The 25,129-nt window shown below is 38.3% G+C and overlaps 2 protein-coding genes across 2 annotated transcripts; one reads left to right on the forward strand and one right to left on the reverse strand.

Moving 5' to 3' along the window:
* Nucleotides 1-5,865: 5,865 nt before the first annotated feature.
* Nucleotides 5,866-9,820, forward strand: LOC111324442 (type-2 ice-structuring protein). The gene is made up of 3 exons (XM_022927997.2): nucleotides 5,866-6,093; nucleotides 8,250-8,684; nucleotides 9,208-9,820. The coding sequence occupies exons 1-3, from the start codon at nucleotides 6,048-6,050 to the stop codon at nucleotides 9,477-9,479; spliced, it is 753 nt and encodes a 250-aa protein (XP_022783732.1). The 5' UTR covers nucleotides 5,866-6,047; the 3' UTR covers nucleotides 9,480-9,820.
* Nucleotides 9,821-11,363: 1,543 nt separating this feature from the next.
* On the reverse strand, nucleotides 11,364-23,648 carry LOC111324455 (uncharacterized). The gene is made up of 5 exons (XM_022928015.2): nucleotides 23,532-23,648; nucleotides 18,535-18,709; nucleotides 18,006-18,384; nucleotides 16,171-16,497; nucleotides 11,364-12,835 (listed from the first exon to the last, which is right to left on the reverse strand). Exons 2-5 carry the CDS (start codon nucleotides 18,652-18,654, stop codon nucleotides 12,219-12,221), a joined length of 1,443 nt encoding a protein of 480 aa, XP_022783750.1. The 5' UTR covers nucleotides 18,655-18,709; nucleotides 23,532-23,648; the 3' UTR covers nucleotides 11,364-12,218.
* Nucleotides 23,649-25,129: the final 1,481 nt, after the last annotated feature.

Raw genomic sequence — 25,129 nt, forward strand, 5'->3', positions numbered from 1 at the left:
CTGTTTTACGAACTGTTGTATCATGAGGGATTTATAGACGAGATACCACCCTGGTACTCACCCGACAAGCCGAAGCCCGTGTATGAGTCAGAGAATGTTAAAGCTTATTGGGATGTCCCTATCTATGCTGATCAACAAGAGGTCAGATGCAATAGGGTGGATGCACGCATTGTAAATCATATGTGCAAGAGAGTTGTGACGCTGGAAATGAGCTGCCCGTGGGTTAACAATCGGACAAGAAAGGATGAAGAGAAGACACTGAGGTACGGACCCCTTCGCTGGGAACTAAGGCAGCAGTTGCCAGGCTATGGGGTGAAGCAATATAACATCATTATAGATGCCCTCGGGGGTTGTCACGGGAGCTGGATGTCATGATGCGCGAGCTGGTGGGAGGCAGAATCACAGACGTACTGCGAATGATGTAGAGGGCAGTGCTCTCGGGCACGCTGAATATTACGCGGACTTTCAAGGTGGCAGTTTGAGTTCCTGCTAGAAGGAGGACCGTAGACACAACGGAAAAGCTTTTAAGGATTAGTTAATGTACATTTATTTTTTACTCCATGGTTCACAGGTTACGGTTTTCGCCCTCTGCTGCCTGATTGGAATGCAGCATTCAGTTGATTTCTCTGCGATAATAATACTGGGATGTCCCACTCTACGGAGAGTACCAAGATCTTAGGGCCAACAGAATTGATACGAGAATAGTAAACCACCAGGAGAAGAAGGTTATAGTGATGGAGATGAGCTGCTCCTGGGTGAGCAATCGTCAAAAGAAAACATCAGAAAAGGCGATGAAATACGCGCCACTCAGATGGGAGATGAAGCAGAAGTACCCCGGGTACGAAATTTCACAGTACAACATCATTGTGGACGTACTCGGGGGCTGGTCGACAGAAGTGGAGGTAACGTTGAAGGAGTTAGTTGGGAGGCGTCACAGAGATGTCCTCAAGAAGATGCAAAGGGCATGCATATCCGTCACACTGAACATTTCACGTACTTTTAAGGTTGCGATACATTAGACATCGTATTACCCGTGCTTCGGTTTGTCTCCTGCTCTAGAACTCTGAACATTTAGCATGTTTTAGCGTAATTTGGTTTAGTTTATTATATATATACATATACTTATTTTATCCTTACTTTTTAATCGGACATTACCTTTAAATTCTAGTATCACTAGCCGGAGCACAGGCTACGCCTTGGCGCCCTGTGTTCCTCTTTTACTGCTGATAATAATAATAATAAAAACAAAATCACAAGTCACTAATGAAAAATGCCGCCTATGCAGGATTCAAAGAGAATGTGCAGCACATTCTATCTGGATGTAGTGCATTGGCACGGACTAAGTACCTACAGAGGCGTAACAATGCTCTCAAGATCTTATTCTTTGAAGTCCTCAGATCTTTGGATCTCATTACTAAAGTTGAACCGTGGTTCTCACAAGTCACCCCAAGCCATTGTATGAAAATGAGCATGCGACCGCCTTCTGGGAAGGCCCATTATTCGCTGACACAACTAACAACGAAGTACAGTCAACTGAGACTGGAGCTGACGAACCGATACCCTGAGTACGAGGTCAATCGGTATAACATCATCATGGATGTCCTTGGGGGCTGCTCGAAAGAGGTTGAGAGAAATATTAAAGAACTTGTAGGAGACAAGTGTGAATCAATTATGCACCAAATGCAAAAAGCAATCCTGTCTAGTCCATTACACATTGCTAGAGTAAGCGTTTAGACATCTCTAGGAATTTTGGACACCCCAGCCGATTTTGATAGAAATTTTATCTTGTACATTTTCGAGATTATATTACATATCTTAGAGGGTCAATTATAGTCTGGCGGTTTGGCGGTTTAAGCCAAGTTTGAGTGCCGGTTTGCGGTTTCATTCACATTTATCTGGCGGTTTACGGTTAAGAAATTATCGTGCGGTTGCGGGAAATCATAAATTTAGCTCGCGGTTTTCGGTTTTTTGCGTGTTTTTGTGGCGGTTATTCAAACAGAGTTAAGAGGCTCTAAAGACTGAGCGGTAACTTTATCTTGCTTAAAGCTTCTCCCTTTAACATAGGATTGCCTTTTAGGGCTAGACTAAGTCATTCATGCGTTCCCTCTGTTTCTCCGACCATGTGGGGAGGGGTGGGGAGGTAATTTGATACAAGGCTAGGCTTCAAGGCTTCGAAAGAGTCACGAAAGCACGTGGAAAGATGACGGAGTGTGAGCTCCCCGACTAGGCCAAGTCACAAGTTGCCGATAAATCCCAAAAAATTTGCCGATAAAAGTGTCTAAAAGTTGCCAAAAAGTTGCTATTTTTTTCAAAAAGTTGCCGAAAAGTTGCCAAAATTTTTATGCTTTTCGTACCTTTTTGGGGTGTTTAAGATTAATATTTGCACATTGCTTCTTATCAAAACTTTATTTGTCAATAAGAACAGACAACACACCCAGCTCTAAAAACTTGTACTTTTACAATTCGTTATAAACATGTCGAGCAATCTTTGTGTTTGTAAACAGCCCATTAGACGTCAAAACCTTTTTGTTCGCTGGTTACTGAATGGAGTTCTATAGAAACAATTTGTTCTGTCCTTAATATCTTGTGGTCTTTGTGAGGAGAAATACGATTATTGAGCTAACATATCGCAAAGAATTTGCTACGTGCTTTTAAAAGATCGATTATGAGGATAATCGTCCTACCTGTAGGGCGGTGTCGGTTTTTAGAAAATAACCAAAGCGGTTTGCGGTTTCGAAGGAACAAAATATGGCGGTTTACGGAATGTAGGATCCCCTTTAATAGACCCTCATTTTAGGGTTCCCATAGGAAAATGAACAGCTATATGAACGACGATGTTTTTCAACTTATGAACAGTTTTAATTTTGTAATTAAGACGTCCCGAAAGCCTTTGGGATTTAATTTAGTTATTTATATATCAACAAAGTTGAAATGGTAAATTGGCCACCGTAACGATTACAAAAGCTAACGTTTCGAGCGTTAGCCCTTCGTCGGAGCGAATAGAGGAATTGTGGGTTGTGTGTGTTTTTAAAGGCAGAAAATGGAGCCACGTTATTGGTGGGAACATGGCAACGAGAAAAACATGAATAAATTAGTGGAATGAAAAGCGTTCGTTGATCCCTGTGGGATTTAGACTGCCGGTTTGAAAGATGAGCTTTTGTTCAAGATTTTTACGGCTTTCCGTGCTACCTAAGTGCAAGGAAAGACCGTAGATTGCCATATGTTGCTTAGAATGATTAGGTAAATTAAAATGTCTAGCGACTGGTTTCGATGTGTCCTTGTCATTCCTTTCCACGTCTCGAAGGTGTTCTCGGAATCGGTCACCTAGTCTTCTGCCTGTTTCACCGATGTATATCTTTTTGCAATAAGTGCAAGTTATGCAATAGATTACATTGGCGGAGGTGCACGTGAAGTGATCGGTGATCTTAATGGATCGTTTAGGTCCCGATATTTTATCAGTGTTGTGAATGAAAGGACACGTTTTGCATCGTGCACGAGCGCATTTAAAAGTCCCTGGTTGGTCATTAGTCTGAAAAGAACTTCTGACCAAAAACTTGCCTATGTTTTTGTCGCGTTTGAATGAAATGAGCGGAGGCTGCGAAAAGATAGTGCTTGTCTCTCGATCGTTTTGAAGTAATTTAAAGTTTTTAAGAATGATGGATTTAACTGAGTGGTTGTGAGGGTGAAACATGAGAGTGAATGAAATGCGGTCGGAATCTTCCTTATGCGACGTTTGTAGTGCTAAATGTCGATCAATAAGTTGAGCGCGGTGGTAACCCGCTTGAACGACAGAAACAGGGTAACCACGTTTATCGAGGAACTGGCACATTGACCCTGATTTGTGGTGGAAATCAGAGTCATCACCACATAAACGACGAAGTATTAGAAACTGAGAAAAAGGAATGGAATTCTTAACGTAAGATGGATGCGAAGACGAATATAACAAGTAATTATGCGAGTCTGTAGGTTTGTAATACACACTAGTGCATAAACCATTACCTTCAATTGAAACTTTGATGTCTAAAAAGGATAAAGAATTGCCTGAAATTTCCCAGGTATATTTCAGAGCCGGGTGAAAAGAATTGACTGCGGTTATGAATTGAGTGACCTCCTCTCTGGTAGAGGAGGTAGCGCCGATACAGTCGTCGATGTAGCGACCGTAGAGTTCAGGTTTGGACCCGTTGTATTGGCTGAAAAATTGATGTTCGACAAAACCTACGAAAAGATTGGCATAGCTAGGTCCCATTCTGGTGCCCATGGCTACACCATTGGTTTGTTTGAAGAAGTTGTTTCCGAATGAAGAACAATTGAGTGTGAGCACTAGTTCGGCTAAGCGTAATAGTGTTTCAGATTTAGGTTCCTTAACAGTACGTTGATAAAAAAAATGTTTAAGGGCCAGAAGGCCTTCGCCATTAGGAATGACAGTGTAAAGAGACGTAATATCCATGGCAAAGAGAAGTTTGTTTTGGCCAAGGAATTAAAGTCTCGAATAATTTGAAGAGTAAGTTGGCTGTCTTTAATATATGATAGTAAAGTTTTGACGATGGGAGCCATAATTTTGTCTAGATAGCTGGAGATAAGTTCGGTAGGGCAACTGCAAGCCGAGACAATGTTATTTATATATCTTTATGAGACTCTTATCAAATCAATTTTAATCAGGTTTCCTTTTTTGGGGGGGGGGGAGTGGGGTTGGTTTGCTTGCTTTTCTTTTTTGGCGTAAGCCTAAGCTTTACTCTGGGCATCCAGACGTTTGTACTGCCAATAATAATAATAATAATAATAATAAGTTTTAGTCGATGCTGTGGCTGGTTACGGTTTGCCGCCCAGCCTAAGGTTTTAATCTTTACTCTGGCATCCAGACGTTTGTACTGCCAATAAAATGATAATAATAATAATAATAATAATGATAATAATAATAATAATAATAATAATAAGTTTTAGTCGATGCTGTGGCTGGTTACGGTTTGCCGCCCAGCCTAAGGTTTTAATCTTTACTCTGGGCATCCAGACGTTTGTACTGCCAATATAATAATAATAATAATAATAATAGTAATAATAATAATAATAATAATAATAATAAGTTTTAGTCGATGCTGTGGCTGGTTACGGTTTGCCGCCCAGCCTAAGGTTTTAATCTTTACTCTGGGCATCCAGACGTTTGTACTGCCAATATAATAATAATAATAATAATAATAATAATAATAATAATAATAAGTTTTAGTCGATGCTGTGGCTGGTTACGGTTTGCCGCCCATGCAGCCTAAGCTTTTAATCTTTACTCTGTGCATCCAGACGTTTGTACTGCCATAATAATACTATGAATAATAATGATAACAATAGTAATGATTTATTGATTTATAGTGCGCCTTTTAACATACCAGGTGATCAAAAGTGCATCAAAAACCATATGACCTGGTTATGGAAAGAGTGCAGATTGAGTTACAAGACGAGGTCCATAAAAACGCTAAAAAAAAAAAAAAAGAACGAGGTAGTCCCGGGCAATGCCGAGCATGCAAGATGGGTCCTGGAGTTTTAACAATTATTATCTACTTGCATCGCAAGATTGTTTCATTCTTGCTTTTCATTGGTTTATTTCATCGGGCTAAAATATCTTAATTTTAGCCCGTAAAATGCATCCTAATGCCCGACAAAGTGACAATAATTTACTTTTCTTATCACATTCATTTTTGTTTCACTTCTGATTCACATCAAAGATGCTTCTGTAGAAGTTCAGAACACAAGTACATTTTAACTGAAACTGAAGAAACATTTTCAGAAAACTAATTCCTTTTCTGGAACGGGAACACGGTGAGATGATGGAAAAGGAACCAGACGGCTTGTCATTGACGTCACAGATTTAAGTGTTCCTTAATCTTAAAGCTGTAAATTTTCCCGACGGCGGATACTTGAGAATCTAATTTCAACATATCTTTCGAAAATGAACGCGGCGCCTTTGTGAATAAATTCCAAAGTCAAATTTAAAGAGAGGTAATATTTTTAAACTTGAAATAAGGCAGCGAGTTGTCAACTGTAATTTCCAAAGAAGCATGTGTGGACAAAGATGGCTCGCAGCAGTTGGTGTTGCCTTTACAAGTAAGGTTCTTTTGTATGGCATTGTGTATTTCATTCAACTTTCAAAGATTCTTAACTTGCTATCTAATGTTGAACGCTTTAGTAAAAAATGCTTTTAAGCTAATCGGACATATGAAAAAAGGACTTCAGAGGAAAGCAATTACAAAGCTATGAAAAGCTGCGAAAATTCTTAAAGGAAGAGCAATGCTTTCATTTCACTGTTCTCGCGGTTAAAGTATCCATTACAACTTGATTCCTGAGGGACAAATGGGCCGGGTGAGTAGGAATACATCGAAAATGTGTTGGTGGATGTTCTTCAGCTTTTTGATGAACAAATTAAAATGATGGCGGCAAACACAGAAGAAATCTAAGAAATTACATTAGATGACAAATGCTACAAATTTGAAGATGTCAAGTTTTCTTGTACAAACATCTGCCGAAAACGCGCAAACGAAGCAATGAAAATAGTTTTTCATTTCCCACAAATAGTTTTTCCCACAACCAAACGATGGATATGTGAAACTTTAAAATTAATTTTTCAGTAACAATAACCGACAAGTTACTGCAGGCTTTGAGGATGATGATGTGTGGTAGCATTAGTTGACTGGCCCTTGTAGAGCAGAAAAATGTCAGTGTTTAATTTCTCTTTGTAATTATCCATTTTCAATCGCCTGAATATAGACTTTACCGAGGAAATAGTTTAGTCAGACTTCTTTGTACATTTAGCTTTTAAACGATGATGTTTAATCCTGAGTTAAAGAGTTGAAAACTGACTGCGAGATGGTTTTTTTTTTTTGCTGTTTTTTATCTTCGGTCTGGTTGTTTTTGTTGTATATGCTATTATTTTTTGTAATATTTTTTCGTGGCGTGCACAAAAACTTAACGTTTCGCGAACAAAGGGAACCTGTTGAAAGGCAAGACCTTTCTCTACAAACCTATCGATTTGAGTACCTCTTCTTCTGACCGGGTTTATTTTATGTTTCTTACCGCCCTATTGAACAAAAAAGCAAACTGATAACTTGTTCTGCTGTTTTTTTGTTTTTGTTTTTATTTTTTTCCAGAAAAATTAAAAAATGTACTGAACATAAAAGTGGATGAGTTACATATTTAGTCTTATGATTTTATAAATCCATTCACTGTAATTGCACAGCGATAACACATTTTGATCGTTTTTCGCTTTTAATGACCCCCAAACGTCACAAATTTTACCCTCAAATGGTTCTTTCTTTAATTTGACCGGACATATTAAATTGTTTCTATAAAAAGCTTTCACCTGTTACGGAAAAGGAAAATTATGAATTTTGTTTAACAAATATTTTTTGGAAGCTAAGCCCTTTTTTGTAATAACGTAGCTCCATCTCCTGCCTTTAAAAGCACACATAACCACAATTCCTCTATTCGCTCCAACGAAGGGCTCACGCTCGAAACGTCAGCTTTTGTAATCGTTACGGTGGCCAATTTACCATTTCAACTTTGTTGATATATCCTTTTTTTTAATAATTTACTGAGTGATGTAAAATTCCAACCAGAAAGTGTACATTGATCAGAACATGATATTACTGATCATGATTTTTAAGAGTATTTTGGTGTAAGTGAGTTAGAACCATATAGTACACAACGGTGAAAGAAGCAGCAAAAATACGATTTGGGGTAAAATTTCTTCGAATGCAAATTTTGGTAAAGTTCAAGTTATTGCTTTTGCCAATTTTTATCGATTTCATTCCTCGTCATTAAGATTTAAGGAAATTAAACAAAGTCGTGTAGGCGGAAGGCTAACCTGAAAATGATTTTCAGATTTCAGTGAGGATTTTACGGTTCCTTTTTCTCAAAATGGCCAGCACTGTCGATGACGTGTTCTAAAAAATCTCGTTCTTGTCTCGGTTTTCAGAACATTTCAGAACAAGGTCATGAGTATTAACTTTCGCATTGTAGAAGTAGACTCTGAAAAGGCCCTTCTTTTCGGCGAAGTCCGTCGCATGAGCTAAAACATAGCAGTGAAAAAAAAAAAAAAAAAATGACGTGAGTGCGCTATGCCTCTCTTCCAGAGTTCCGAACTGCACACTGACATCAATTTTTTTTCGGTGACTTTTTTTTTCGCCTAAAAGCAGAGGCTGTTTGTAGTCTATGGTAGACGACTCATGGAGTCATAACACTATTTTTTCTACCTTTTTTTTTAGTTTGTGAATTCTATTGGGGCTGTGACGCAGTTCAGTGTAACTCGGAATGGAAAGAATGGAATAAAGCTTGCTTTAAATTTGTTCCCAAATATGTCCCTTTCTCAATCGCATCTGCTGCTTGTAAAAAGGACCAAGCAAATCTGGTGTCAATTCATAGCCTTGAAGAAAACGAATTTGTTCGAACTTTAGCCGGAAACAGCACTGTTTTCATCGGTCTTACTGACGGTAAAACCGAAGGAGTGTTCGCGTGGAGCGATGGCAGCACCGTTACATATGAGAACTGGGAGGCTGACGAACCTGATAATGGCCTTAACATAAGCGACTGTGTGATTCTGGATGGGTTGTCGTCCCGTGGAAAATGGAATGACACGCCGTGTATTATGTGGTATGCATATGTGTGTAAATTTATCCAAGTGCAGCCCTTCAATGGGAAAGGTAAGCTGATTTGTTGTGACTCGCTGACTAGTTGAATCAAAAAGTGCGATTGAAGAATGTTCAAACAAGTCAAATTTTTTTAGAGTAAATAGATTGATCCACTCCTGGACTAAAATCGCAATTTTAAGGCGAGATCATTTGTTTGAAGTAACTGTGCACTTAAAATATGGTCGAGAGGCTAAGACGAACACCACTGTTGATCTCAGTTGATCACTGTTGATAGCACTGTTGTGCTATCACTGAATCAGAATAAGGGCGCTTATTGACAAAAATCAAATTCGAGGGAGGCTCTTGGTAGAAAGGGGGCACTTATTGGAGCGGAGGAACTAAATCGAATTATCACGGAGAATCCTTGTAAAAATGTCTCACTCGTGGAAAAGACCTTTCCCTCACATTTCTCACGAAGATACTGGTTTTCAGTTCCGCAGAAATGGAAAGGACCCTCATATCCTCAGTCCAGAGTGTATGCCACACCCTAAACGGCTTAACGGCTGTAACAAAAAGTTTTTTCTTTCGTCCACAGACAAGAGCGTTATGAAGAGAGAACAATCCTTCATCAATTACGAGTGGAATGCCCTCATTAATCATGTGCTTTACAAAGAATTTACGTCATCTGCCATTCATTGTGCTTTTCTTTGCATGAATAATCCAGCATGCAAAACAATCAATCATAAATCACAGCATGCGGATGGCGAGGGAGAATGCCAACTTAACAGTGTTACGGCAGAGGAATTTCCGCTGGATCTTGTCTATTCGTCTCATTCGACTTACATTGTTCCTATTGTTCGACCATAAAACCGACGAGGACCACGTGATAGACCTAAACAATCATACATTGATTCCATTTAACTGGCGAATACCAGCTTCTCTTATTATCGTACTTTGTGTAACATAAGGGGACTATCAATGATTTCGACCACTCAGTGTTTGGCATTTCGAAAAAAATAGTGTGCTGGACGATTAAAACTGTCATTGTGGTGCATTTCTCCGTAAAAAGATTCAAATAAGAAAGACAACAACCTTTCGTTACCATGAAAATATCAACAGAGGTGAGTATAGCATGGCCTTGTTTGTTCTTGATAAGGACAATGACAATTGTAATGAAACAAATCATAATAAAGATATTTTAACAGTGAGCCCACGTTACTGATGTCCTATTCATTGATTGATGCCCTGCATAAAATAAATGTCAGAAGCAACTGAAGTACCTGTATAGTAAAATCTTTAAATTGTAATGGATCGCTCATAGTTTATTACGGGGGGGGGGGGGGGGGCAGGAAGAAATTCGGAGGAGTTTATTTGTGTCACAATATAGTTTACCTGATCCTTACCCCCCTAGACAAGGCTCTATATTATTATGATCCACACTCATTGAAAGTTTAATTGGCGGTCAATTTTCTGTAGGCTCCCCTTTATATGAGTAGTCCAGTGGTCAGTGCGCTGGACTCTAGGTCAGATGGCCCGGGTTCAAGTCCTGGCTGGGGCTTGACGTTGTGTCCTTAAGCAAGACGCTTCACTCACATTGCTTCGTCTTCTCGGATAGGACGTAAAGCCGGAGGTCCCGTCTCCTGCACCTATCAATTAGTTAATTTCGGCAAGGGACGTTAAAGAACCCACATCACGAGATTACTGTGATGTGGTCTGGCCTGTTTACTGGGAAGGGGGGGAGGGGGCATCTGTAAAAATTTCTCCTTTATTAATTGTAAACTGCCGCCGGCAGTCTGGAAAAGTCCCCCGCACAGTGTTGTAAAGCGCATTAGAGCATTTACATGGAAATGCGCTATAGAAATTGATCTATATTATTATTATTATTATTACTCTGTCGGCATCGACTGACTCACCCCCTCCCCTCTGTTTCCCAATAAAAACCATGCAACTTCCGGCTTGCTATTTCAGAACAACATTTTTATGTTGGTGCGTAACTGCTCCTAAGCGGTTTTAAAAATGGCGACATTTATTGAATCAATTTTTGAACGGTTGCGCCACTCTTAGGGATTTCAAAACACCTTTGGTAGTAGTTTTAATCAAGTCTTTAATTCTATAGTATGGTTTTCGGAGAATACCTCTTTACTAATTTGTATGTACCTTGTTTATATCTGCACGTCGCAAACTCAATCCTTTAAATGTTTACCCTCTCAGCCCTAACATCAGTGTGCGTATTCTCCGTAATGTTTATTCTTCATTTCCTAAGGTGGTGACAAGGAGAATTTGTTTAATAGTCTACACCTTTCTCCCAGCCAATGAAAAAGCGATACTCAAACACAACATCTTATTAAAGGCTTGCTTAGAGTGACCAATCAGATTGCAAGAAAATCAAGGACATCTCTTGCAACTTTTTACAAACCAGCTCAGTACTGGATCACTTAATATTTGTACTCACTAAAAAATCCTGTTTAGGAGGGACTGAATTATGCAATAGCAAAACGGAGGCAATACAGTGGTAATTGAACTTCCTGTTGTGCAATTTGGTCCGCTGTCATACTTATGATTTCAAATCAAAATCCCGCCGAGAGTATGATTTCAGACCAAATTGCATTACAGAGTTTAATCATTATTTATTCTCGTGGCGTTTGTATTTGACTCAGGGATGATAGATGTTATACACCCTAAGGGGATAACGAAACGGAATCTCGAGGAAATAGACATAGCTAGGGTTGAGTTTCATTAAAATCTGACACCTTAAAAAACAAATATTTATTTTCAGTTTTCAAACAGCAACAAAATTTTGTTGATCTCTCTCCCCAATAGTCAAACTAAAGACGAGCGCCGTAACTCAGAATATGATTTGAAATAAAGGGCACTAAGTCGCTCATTTCATGGGGAAATGTGCTCGTTAACTAACATGAGTAAGTTGAAGAAATACCCCTTACAGTAACTGACACATATCAGGGCTTTATCCTACACTCTTGAAAATGCCCATCGTTATTTACAAAATTCTTATTTACGCAACATCTGCGTTCGTCGGGTATTACAGCAGTGTAGTGTTTTTCCAACTGACATAGTCGATTTCTTGGCGAGGCGTCCTGTATTTGGAAATAATAGCCTCTTGTCGCTAAAATGGCTGTCATAAGTGTCTCTATGTTTCTTGTAGTGTTTTAGAAAACACTTGTTAGAAACAGAAACAGTGTCAATGCGCAACGATATTGTTACGTCGTTAATAATGTATGTTATAAATTAAATGGAAGTCTAAACAGTCACAACGATTACTCCATTGGGATGAGGTCGAGGAAAAAATATATTTATGTTAAAATTAAAACATATTTCTTCATTAGAGTTGCTAATTTTGAATTGATTACGAAACCTCTATGTCACCCACAATATTTGTATCCACCGCTGCCATTGTGGTTCGTTTAGACTCCTCTAATACAGACTATGGATATTTTAAATTTCTAACAACTTTACCAAGGCAATGCACACCAAACTCAATATTTAGTTGCCTATTGTCAAACGCTTGAAAGGTAATATGCAATCATATATAAGGATTAGAGACTCCGACAACATTTTCCTAGAAAAAAAGACAACTACTAGCCATATCTATATATCGCAAATATTAAAAAATCTATCATAACCGATTAGGTGCCCTGGTTTTGTTGTATTTCCAGTTGCGTCCCACTCATAATAATAATCTAGATGAAAAAAGTAGATCGTGTTCGTTGTCCTATCGACGTAAGCACTATCTAGGTTGTCGGGGACACCTTTCCATTCTTGTGAACTATCTTTTGGGTACCCTGCTACTGTTTTATCTGCATATTGATCAAATTTATAGACTTGATGACCTTTAAAAAAGAACGTGTAACCATCAAGAGTAGAAAAGGCAGCATCTATATTATCTGGTATCCCTGGCCATTGATGTGGGCCTATATCTAAAGGATAGCCAGAGTACATTGCGTCCGCAGAATTGTGGTATTTCCAATACTGTGTCCCTTTGAAAATGTAGGTAACGCCCCCAGTGCTATAATCGAAAACTTCATCGGGGTCATGTGGGAAAGAACCCCACCCAGAAACTATATTCAGCGGATAGGTTGGCATGTTAACGGTGGTCCGTGCGTCAAGTTTCCAGTAAATATCTCCTTTCATGACGTAGGTCGTCCAAACATTACTCTTAGAGGAACGCCAGTCGAAGATGTTTTTTACTCTGGGGACACATTTACCTTAGGAGAGAATGTAACGCTTACTTAGACCAATCATGAAGGGACAAAACAGAATTTAGATCTGCATTTGTACTCATACTCCCTGCACTGTAGTATTCATGATCGTCATCATTGTAAGTGTTGTTGCTACTCCTAACTATCACATCATCAACATTTCTGTAACTATTATCATTAAGATGCACTATTTACAGTGAATGCTCGAAACTTAAGAGCAAATCCGTGCAAAAATCAAACATTGCATGGGAAAGTCAAAAAACTAAAATTTGCTGTACTTTTGCATACGGGTAGCCTGTACACAATTGCTGTGTAGTTTTTTTCTTGAAAAAATTATTTGTTTCCGAAAAAACGAAAACGTTTCGTTTTCAGTCCCGGGATCGATTTGGCGACACCGAACAGGTTTAAACTAGGTCATGATTCACTCGACTCGTGTATCAAAACAACTGCGCTAGAAAAAGCTATCATGTTGTACAACTTTTTATAGTCTAGACACCGTGAGAATTTATTTAAACGAGCTTGTGTGACAGTTGAATTTGTTCATGGGGTGGGGGGAAAAGAAGTCTGCGGTCTCTTTCTATAATTCGTTTCTTTGAGGTATTTTACCAAGAATTTATCTTTCTCGTTACCTACTTTTGAAGAATCAAACACCTCAATTTTATGTAATTAAATTAACCTCATTAGTGTATGTTTATTTCCCACGCGAACTAAACAAAGATTCTATATTTAAGAAAGACCGTGATATTTTGCGTGTTCCTGCTCTTAGGGAAATGATGGAAGATTTTTGCTCTCTCGGGAGTATAGTAGGCAGTCCATGTTCGTAAATTTATCATATTATATTGTCGCAATGTGCAAATCATGTAGGGTAGTTTTGTCAATTAAAACCACCGAGACCTCTTTCCTGTTTTGAAATGATTTGATTGATAACTTCGGAACGATCGTCAAAAACAAAAGAAAAGCGACATTTGGCAAAAGGACCCAGTCTTGGCCACTGGGAGTGCCTTACCCACCCTATGTACCAATCACTGTTACGAACTCTTGCTCAGCTTGATATAGACTTGCTCACAAGTCGCTCTTTTGAGCGCGTAGCGCGACAGTTAGCGCGAAGCGCGAGCGAACCGAGCCGAGCGAGCGAAAACTACCACACCAGAACAGAAAACCAAGCGAACGACTTTGAGAAAGTCTAAGCTTGATATGCAAATTTTGTGTTGCATTGGAAGCGAGACGTAATTTGCATATAGTCTCAATGGATTCACGGTAAACTACGTGGGAACACATGCTTGAACTACTTTATTGTCAGCCCTTTAACAGTTTCCTTCATAATTTTCGGGAAAAACTGTATTTTTATTGTAAAGAGTACAAATGTGAAAAGTGAGCTACGAAGAATTCGTCGAAAACTAAGCCGGTTTTGATGGTGGCTCAATATGGCCTACGGTCCCCAAAATTCACTGGCCCTCGCGTTTGGAATTCCTTACCTACAAGTATAACTAATTCAAATTCTCTTAGAATATTTCGTAAAGCCCTGAAGAACTCTATACTCAATTCTTACTCTTTTTAATTATCTACTTCAGTGCATAAAATAATACTTCTTTTTTTTTTTTTAATTAAAAAAAAAATTATTCCTAACTTTGCCCTTAACTATATCTTATAATTAGGGGTCATCCATTAGATTAGCCTTTGCTATTTGGATGATCCTAACTCGCTACCCATTTTATTGCTAAATCTTTTTCTCCTTATTCCTTTGCTGTACTGTGTTTAGTTGTTATGTAAATTTAACCTGTATATCTTGTAAAACCGAGCTGAGTTAAATGAATCATCTTCTTCTTCTTCTTCTGTAGCGGCGGGCTACTCTGTTTCTGATAAACCTCACCAATGAAATTAAACAAACAGTAAAATGAAGCACTTTGAAAATTCGAGAATATCATATTCAAGTTGAAGTCAGTATATCTGCATTATTCTTTACGCTTTTTGAGTTGCCAGGATTTCTAAACAAAAACAATTTTGTTTTTGTTAATGGTCACGCATACACAGTATGGCGTGATTTTACGTATTTCGTTAACGATTCTCAACAAATTCTTAAAAATCCCACATTTATTTCCCCAAAGTAAACTTTACATATTTTGAAAGATCGTTAACTCGGGTATTGTCATTCTCAATCTAACGAAATTCTAAACAAAGGCACACGCTTAAAATTATCGTTATTTTTCGCCTACCGTTTCACGAAGCACGGGAGAGAGCCAGAACTTCTTTACTTCTCTTGAATACTCAGATAAATCTAATGTCTATGAAATCATGTTGTTTAGACCATGACAAGTTATACAACAAATTGGAACTATGACAGTTTCTTCAAGCGCAGTAGTTTTGACAAGCGAGTCAAGTGAATCATGACCGATTTCAACCCTGTTTGCACGTGTTTGGGATCGTCAAATTGTGCCCAATTTGAAAACGGCTTCCATCGTTTTTCTCAGGAATTAACAGGTATTTCAAGGTAAAAACTAAATGACATTCATACACTCACTTAAGGCTATCCATATGCAAAAAGACGAGTGAATTTGATTTTTTTTTTTTTCAACTTTGCCGAAGATTTGCGATTTTGTTTGATTCTTGCACGGGTCTGCTTTTAACACGGTTGTAGAGCATGGCATGCGTGACTCACTTGCCACAAGCATTTTGAACCGTAAGACAGCGATCGAAAAATATATATGTTAAATACGTAAAGACGATTCCACATCGAGTGAAGTTTTGCCTTTTATCTAGAATGCTTTCACAGCTTGGCCGTGGAAGATCTGGGCACGAAACTAATGGTAGATTGTACGTATTCTGTTTCAGTGATATACTCTTGTCATAATAATGGTTCTCGTGCATGGTTTCGTATGACGAAGATCGTAGCCGCCAATCTCAAAAATGCTTACAAATGCGAAATTGACCGAAGTTTGAAAATAAAATGCTAATGTTCTATTCTTTGTTGTTTGGCGACGTGTAAATAACCGATAGCAGTTTACAACTCATTCAAACCAATTAAATATCATCAACCCTTTCACTCCCACATGTGACCAAGACGTAATTTCTCCTTCTGCTATTAATAAATATTTCAAGCAGACAATTGATGACGATAAAGAAAAATATTAGTTGACCTGATACCAAATTCTCTGAACCAACATTTGAGAATTCTATAACAGACTGCAAGGAGAATTACAGGTTAAGATGCACACAGCGTCTTAAATTCGAGGGTAAAATACCGAGTTAAATAAATTGGGAGACCAACAAGGTGCAACAAAAAAAAAATTACATTTCAATGACGTCATCAATTTATTGTTAACAATTGACGTAAGAAGTAATACCTCCAAGATCCTGAATACCAGCGATGTCATCAGCATCGAGACACACGTCTATTGTGTCGAGGCTTATGGTTGGCCACATGATGGAAGTTTGAACAGAAGAATGCTTCAAACCCAAACTATGTCCTATCTCGTGTACTGCGACACGATATAAACTTTTGGTGCCTTTTAATACGTTTTCGATGGTATTGCCAAAGTATTCTGCACAGTGGGTAAAAGGGATATACCATGCCTCGGAACCGTCAAAGTGAACATCGCCATTAGGAGGATAGAAAGCATGCGCATAACTGTATCCCGGACCGTCGAAGGGTAGGCTATCGTTGTGAGCATCTAAGACCAGAGTAAACATACAAGGTATCAGGGGAATACCATTCTCTACGGAGTATAGCTCTCAGTTATGCGTCGATTTAGTCGAAGCTTCAACATCTACCCAGGCTTTTGAACTTTTAAAGATTTGCCTGTTCAAATCCCCCCCTCCCCCATCGGGGGCAGAAATTGCGTTCAAATTCAATTGTTCGCCCAATGTTTTTTTTTGTAAAAGGCGAAATCAGCGATCGTGACTTTCTACTCTTTGATCAAAGGTCTTGTAGACTTTGTTTTCTGAACCATTCACCCGAACTATTTGCCTTGCATACCTCTATGTTTAAAAATATCACACTTGAATTCCGCAAGAAAGACTTGACACTTCCAGTTTAAATTCCCCACCCCAGCCAGGCAAGGTTCAAATTTCCTACCCCCGAGTACGGACAACGGTCAAATGCCGGTAAGTTTCCCGGGGGGGGATGTTGAAGCTTCGAAATGATCAGCACATTAAGCAACTTGATTGACCACAACTGTAAGGTATGTAAGATAAGCAAAAGAATAAATAAGATGAGGCTAAATTGTTTTTTTTGTGGGCAGTAAAAAATAACACACGAAATAGCAACAAATAAGCGAGTGATCTGTTAAGTACTTCAAGCAAAGCGTGCATAGCTAACGTGTCTTGTAGACTGTATGCTTACAGCTGTTCTGAGAAAGATTGTTGGAAAAAAGGGTAAGCGCTAGCGCACGCGCCAATCTCGAAGGGTATCTGGGTATCCCGACAACCAATGAGAAGTCAGGGTTTGTGTACAATTATTCGATTAACCGTGGTCACATAAAGACATTCCTAGCATTCAACGGCTGCTCGGGCTTTCCGTCAAAGCTGGCGACAACGGAAATTGTAACACGATAAACAGCGAAAAATAACGCCAAGAAGAAAAGAATCGGTAAGTTTTTCCCAAACATTCAGTTCTTGTGACGTCTTTCGATCAATTCTCTTTCTCTGTTACTAACTGGAGTTGAAAAGAAAAGCTGTTTATCGAGTCCTCCTTGAAAACCTTTCCCGACCCTACCCTACAAGAAAGTGGCGAAAATCCACATAGCATATTCCTCCTGCCTCAGTTTTTCTCAATGTTTTCTCCAGTCTTGTTTGCTCGCAAAGATTTCCCTAAGAACCTATAGTCAATTTTTAAAATTGTTGTGAAATGGTTGGATAATTAATTCTTGGTGTTGATATTCATTCGCCAGGAATGTACTGAAAGATGATAAAAGGGTGTGGGGCGGACTAAAAAAAAACGCTTCTCGGTCTTTCACCAGATATACTACGAACTAATAAAAAAATTAATTATATATATATATATATAGATATAATTCATTTATCTATTTATATTCATATATAAATAGATACATATCTGAGGCACTAACTGATTGCTGTTTCTAAATTTGGGTCATTGAAAAATGCCGGTAGCGGTAGGTAGGTGGCACGATCTAGCTTGCATCTAATTATACCACTGAGGTAAAATTTTGAAGTTACTTACATTTGGCAAACTTTAGTACTATGTCCACGTTACTATTCCAGTGAGTTTGCCGCTGGAACGTGAATCGACTTACTTCTGCCCAAACCCTAAATGCATGTTCAAAAACGATTGCCGGTCTGTAAGGTACATTGGCGTACCAGGTAATATTTTTGTGACCCCATGTGGAACTTGATGTTGCATAGCGTCGAACTCGCAAATTGTGGTTCTGTGATAAGTTGGTGGTGCGATCAGCCAGATGAGTATTTTTTGCTGCTTCCTTCAGCTGTCGTGAAACTGGTTTTCTTCTGATCCACGGTTTTGAAATGCTTTTCACTTTCTGCGGGCGTTTTTTTGACATACGTTCGGCCGTTTGTCGAACTTGTAAACTGCTGTCGAAGTCCTAGGATCGGTTCAATAAAATTAGTGTGAGATGATGTGGCGCGTGTCAAGGACATACGACCTATTGCCATCTCCCTTACGCTCAATGAGTAACAGATAACTGACCTCTTTCAGTTCAGTGTTTAAGACTAGTAAACATCATGATACTTGCCTCGAATGATGGAGGTTGTCTTTTAGATACAAATTTCCTTGAGGTGTGTGGCCTTGTGTCGCATTCGCTTAGGAGCGTCGTCAATAAAATCAGTGCCACTTGATAAAATATACACTCCATCTTTTCAGTGTTGTCAGTCGGTTTTGTGTTCTTCGTGTGATCGGCACGGTTGTCTCTGCAATATTGACGAATCAGTTGTTATCGTAAGTATAAGTTGCCTGTGTTGTGCAGTATAAAGTTACACACCACTCATATTACACCGGAAATCTCTGCTGGCGGGAAACTCTCCCATTGATAATGGATTAATCATCTTTGTTTGCTTGTGTGTAGCGTATAACTACAGAGAAATTCTGCCAATACGCATTAGGAAAACAAAAATAAAAATCGAGAAAAAAAAAAAAGAAAAAAAAAGATATATCAATGCTTTAGATTAGCCTTTCTCTAATATGGCTTTCCTTCACTGTCTTAGACGCAAATTTTGCTATGTCACCTTCAACTCCACCACTTTTAATACAATCGTTGTACCCCTACACGATGTCACCGTCTCGAGCCAGGCGATCATTGTGTATGTGTGTTTAATATGAAAAAGAACTTCCTTCCGCGCCGGAACTTCTTTTTTCAGATGTGGGATCTACGTAAGAGAGCTATTGGAAATTGTTAAATCCGATCAAAAATTAGTTTCATCATTTGAAAAGAAAAAGACCTGTATTCGCTGACATTGCTCCAGAAATTCTTGTAAATGTAACTAATGGACAGTCTTTCACCGTGTGTGATTTATTTACGTGTGGGGTATACAGGATATACGTCAGAAAGCAACATCAGGAAAAAGAGAGAGGGAAAAAAACATAAAACCAAACTTCGAGAGACGAAATGATAGAAGGGAGAAATAAAATGAACATTGTCACTAAAGCTTTGTTATACCATCATGTAGTCAAACACAAAGATGGACTAACATTTACAAATGAATAGTTTCGTTTTAAAAAGGTGAAGACTTTGCTTATTTACAGGATTTGTGGGAAGCATGCCGGTCGCCCGGTCTCCACCGCACCGGAACTATGTAACGAACGTGATCAGACCCAAATATTTACATTCTGCTATGTTCTAGGGTCTGACTGTCAGAATGGCAGAATGAATGATAGAATGGTATGTCAAAGGACTTCCCATCAATCAGCAAGCCTTTTTACAGTATTTTAACTTTGTTTTATATCGGCCGCACAGTATTCAACTCTAGTAAAAACGGAATTGCCACAAAAATGTACGGAAAAGTCCGACAATTACAAGATTATTCCTGTATTTCGCTCGGCGGAAATACAAAAAATTTTGGAACTCTCTAAGTCTACATGATATCTGCCTCAGGCTTAAAAGTCTTTGCCTCTAAACAATACGATGCTTTGTCATTTTCATCGTTTTGCATGAAGATTTCATTCATAATCCGCAATTTTTTTACGCAACACTGTCAAAGAACAAAAGGCTAAGTTATCCAAAAATTCCTTTCTTAAGTCCTTTTGTTTGAAAATTGAATTAATCATTATTCCCTCTCCAAATCTTCCTTCATTCACAAAAAAAAAAAAAAAAATTACCCAATCACTTAACCTACTGGCACCACTTAAAACGCATACGTAACAAACATTGGCAACATTCGTTGGTGTTAAGCCAATAACTTCTCGGAAGAAAAAACCAGTTAACAAAACATTTCTTCTCTAAAAGTCAAAATAATTTGATCCCCTTGGATTACTAGCCTTTGTACCTTATTTGCAAAATATGCCGGCGGGCATGTTCATCAGTTTGCTGAAGCTCAACTCTTCTGGGGAAAATTGAAAGAACAGGCATTTTGAAGGTCCAGGAGAGCATTTAACCAATGCAATGACGTGGGTCAACACTTAGGCAGGCAAGCATTACTTTTCAACATGCCATATTGCCTTTTAAATAACATTTTCGTGAGTTGAAAAACGTTTATAAATTCCCTCACGCATCGTTTCCTGAAAGGGTTCAACCACATGTAAACAAACTGGGCAAAGTCGAACTGGTTGCTTGAAAGATTTTTGCTCAGTAAAACATTACGACTAATTATTCAGTACTTTAAAAACATTTTTAAGCATCAGTTGTTCGCCCACGCTTAGGAATGCATTGTGAAAGAAGAAAAGGGAAGCTAGTTTAAATTATCGCCAGCTTTTCATTTGAAAAACGCTTTAGAAAGTAAATTTGAAAGGGATTGATATTTTTTTCAGCGTAAAAAACCACAGTATATTGCAAGCTTACTTTAGCAGTTCAAGTTACTCCAGTCCAGGCTGAGAAACCGGGGAGATCAACAAAAAATGAGAAGAAAAGACTGAAAATTGCTGGTAAACGTTAAGTCAGGGTAACTTGAGTCCGCCAGCATTGGAAGTTTCCCGGGCTTAAAGACAAATAATGTGGTGCACTGACCAGACATCTCGATTTCTCTGTATAAATAGCGCCATTGCTATTTAAATCCCGTTTTCATTTTTAAAGAACTTTTACGGTTTCCAGCAGCAAAAACTGAGTGCTTATAAGAGTTCGTTAAGTTAATTCAATTTAAGAAACGGTCGTACATAAGTTTTAAGTTCAAGCCTAATTTCAGTGCAAATTGGCAACGTCCTGATATACTTCAAGGAATTAATGTCGCGCCACTGTTAAGTTTGGCGGGAATATTAAGAGGTAATACGTTAAGAGATGGAATCCGCTATGTTCTGATACCTTCCGGTCACAAATACCGAATTAATTGATTAAAAGATAAAAGATACCTCTTGTTGATTCCAACAGGTACGAAAGCTATTTCCTCTATAGCAGTATAACATCAAAACAACCACACGCGGTTTGTTAGTAGTTAGCACTTCAGCGAATCGTACCACGCGACAGTTTGCTATTTTTAACAAAACTTTTTAAGATATGTTTACAAACAAAAGGCTGCTCATGCGATTAAGACACGTGATACGAGTTCTGAGCTATGTTACATCCGTACGTCCCCAATATGTCCGTACGTCTTTTACGCGAATTAAAGGAAATTTGCTAAGTGCTAATTTTAGACCAAGGACAGTCAAAAAGACCTGAATAAGATGCAGAGTATGTTTGGGACACTAAAACAGAAAAGTCTTAACAAAGGTAAGGAAATCGACTAAGGTGGTCAGTCAGCGGAATCGTGAGTATTGGCCATCGCGTGAGAAGCAAATTGATACCATCGGTGATCCTTGAAACACAACACACATACCATAATTCGAACGTTAATTGGCACCTAGGCCGATAGGTTCTTAGGTACCCAGCTGAGGAATGCAGCTATAAGAGTCAAAAATAGTGCTTCAAACACGTAGCAACATGAAGCGACACTGCCATTTTGGCTCAAAACTCTTGTTGAGCGCACAAGTGGTTTTTGATGATAAGATGTTAATAAATCCATTTGGCAAGTACGTTAGATGGAACCTCACCGCCTTGAACAAGTTCCGTTCTTACGAATAAGTGTTTCTTTCAAGTTGAAATACCCTTAACTTAACCGCACTCTTTTTAGGTAGTCATCCAATCCATTAAAACGCACATTCCTGAATTTTCCTCAAATTTTATCATCGACTCTTTAATCTTTTTAACTATAAATTGAATCAATCGAGTTTCCTACACAAACTGCCCTAGAACGATCAAAGTTGGTCTTTCCATACTCCGAGAGAGATGGCGCATACTTTTAAGTAAGAGGCATTAAACTTCTTGGGATTCTGAGAAGTTTATCAGGCTCTCTAAGCACCGGTGAATTAATTGATCGAGCTGAAGGCGACACAGCATGTTTAAGTTATAACTAATAACAAGAGTATTATGGGTGCTACCATATGATGAGTTCCGCCGCATAAGAACAAGGATGTTCTGTTTATTTTCAGTCCGTTTCCAATTTTCTTACCTATTACAAGTTCACTCACTGACCTAAAGGTATCATTTAATGAGAATAAAGCATTATTTGAGAAAGTTCAAGTTCACGTCTTGATAAAGTTCAATCAAGTTAGTAGTCATCATGCGAGTCACTCACGGTCAGTTACGGCGGGTCTAAAAAGATAACATCTGGTTAACGCACCTTTGATAACTTCAGTATGTGTTGGTCTTAGGTTTGGCCAAATTTGAATTTCAACAGGGTTGTTGTCTAGAGTTAATAAGCGCTAGTGTCAGTATAAAAAATTTTCCTTGTCCGCATTGAAGTTGATGAAATGTTCTACAATCAAAACCTCCTACTAGCATTATGGGTAAACTCTAGAGTCTTCCAGAGAACACCGGCCTGTTTATTAGAATAATGATATTCATAAAATCCATGTTGTCAAATTATCTCTAGAAGAGTTTCAAAACACGAAAACTAACGGGTGCTATGAATGATGACTCGCACACTACATTATGCAATTCTTTTAAAAGTACTTATGTCAACTGCTGACATGTGCTGCTTAAAGTTTGGGATGAAGTTATGCCGTCTTTAATGAGGTAATGTAAGGAAATACAAGAAATTTACTTTGTGGTCATTCATTTGAAGGTTACAAGCATTTGGCTTCATTGCAAGGATTATTATTTTTCTATCTATTCATGCTATATGAGGGACGATATCCTGCACAAGCGCTCAGGGCCAGAAGGGCAGCATTGAAAACTCATCCGATCTTTCCTCAACTCGTTCATATCTTAAGCTTCGTCAGGATTGAACTTCGTTCATCATGTTCCCGCCCCACATAGTTATATTAAGACTGTTGTGCTATACAGCTCTCTAGATTTTAATTGTGAGGATTGTGAGGTTGCACGCAACTGCCTCACTGAGATCAATTAGAACATATTTATCAGCTAGTATTTCTGTTTTGGTTGATAGTAAAACAATCTTCGAGAATTCTCCAACATGCATGACGCAAATTACTGAGCCTCTTCATGGGTGTTCATTTTTATGACATTTGTTAAGAAAAGAAGAACAAATTTAAAAAACAGAATAGGAGAGAAAAAAGTGAAGTTTGTATAACTTTAAACAACCTTACCTCAAGATAGTGGTTTTAACGCAGATTATCAAACTGCTCTCACCTAGTTTTCCGTCTTCTGATAATATGTTATTTTCCTGGATTGAGCTTCCATTTAAGCATTTATTGGCGCGCGTAAGCTGATCACATGTAAAGTTGCGTTAAACGAATAGAAATACATATTCAGTTTTAAATTTAAGCGATCAATTATCGACCGCATGTCTATTGGATTATAGACACTCCATTTATGTAATTAGCGATCAATTTCCGTACGTTAATATGAACAAGAGCTTTCTTCCTGTCCGGAAATGTTTATCATAGTCGATTAGATACCGTACACAAAATCTGATCAACCCGTCAGTTTAATTATAGAGATTTAGATAGCAAAAGGCGTATGCTCATTTAATTTGCGAAAATATTGCGCAAGTCAGTTTAGATTCTCGTTCAAATCCCTAGCAGGGTCAAAACAATGTATATAAAGGTTAAGTAAAGAACGTTTTTTTAGACTGTTCATGAGAAGTTTTGGCCCCTTAATTAGTTTCCAAGTTTGTGGAATTGAAGCCATCAAGGCTTTCGAAAGAAATTTTTTTCCTAGAAATCGCCCGGAGTTAAGTTTGAAAGCTAGACAGGCAAACCCTGGAAAAAAAAAGAAAAACGTTACTGCGTTGGTAAGATGTAACAAGAAAGAGTATCCTAATAAATGTAACAGTACATTTAAGGTCAGACATTTAGTTCATGTTACACCAGACGACTTTTTACAGAACAATGAAATAAAAAGTGCGAGCACTGTTAAGAAATGTGTACTGTTCAGAAAGTAGCAACAAAAAGAAGAGGGACTTAAAAAATATCACCATCGACGAAGATAGAGCTGATAATTTTTTACAAAAGAGCCCATTACATTAAACCTACTCTAAAGTCCTCACAGGGGAGGGTTGCCATTTCTACAGGCTGAAAATTATAACGGTTCTACAAAGCACTTTAAACATCGATTTTTTGGAGCCAGTGTTATAACTGTAACAAAACTAGATTTCCAACAATCTTGTTGTTTCTGCGGCGAATTATTCCGTATGAAGAGAAATGCGGTGACGCTTTTACAAGGACCATTAAGGAACATCTCAGAATTTGAAGGACGTGCAAAGACTCTTCCAAAATGTTTCTCATGATTCCTATCGCCTATTACGTGAAAGGGAAAGATACTGAGTCATGTGAAATTTCTTCCTGTTATGATCAAAGACCAGATGTTTTTCTCTTTTAGGACTTCTTATACTTTCCAACTCAGTAAACGGGTAGTCACAGGGGTTTAAATTGTCGGAAAAGTGCATTTTAGTGAAACTTTGAATCGAAGAGCATAGAATGTGTGGAAAATGCGTGGGTTAAATGGAACCTAAACTATTTCGTGCATTCATTAAAAAAATCTTTTTTTATGTAAACGCAAAGGTAAAATAATAAACAAATGATACAGAAAACGTAACATTTCTGTTAAAATCATCTCTTTGAAGGATTGTAAATCCAAATCATTTGAAACGAAAAAACGCTTTAGGCGAAATAAAAAATTTTGTAGGGAAACTAAACACAAAATTGCTTGATAATCAACCTTCCTGAAAAACGGAAACATAGAT

Source organism: Stylophora pistillata, chromosome 1, assembly GCF_964205215.1.
Source record: "Stylophora pistillata chromosome 1, jaStyPist1.2, whole genome shotgun sequence".
Classification (NCBI taxonomy): Eukaryota; Metazoa; Cnidaria; class Anthozoa; order Scleractinia; family Pocilloporidae; genus Stylophora; species Stylophora pistillata.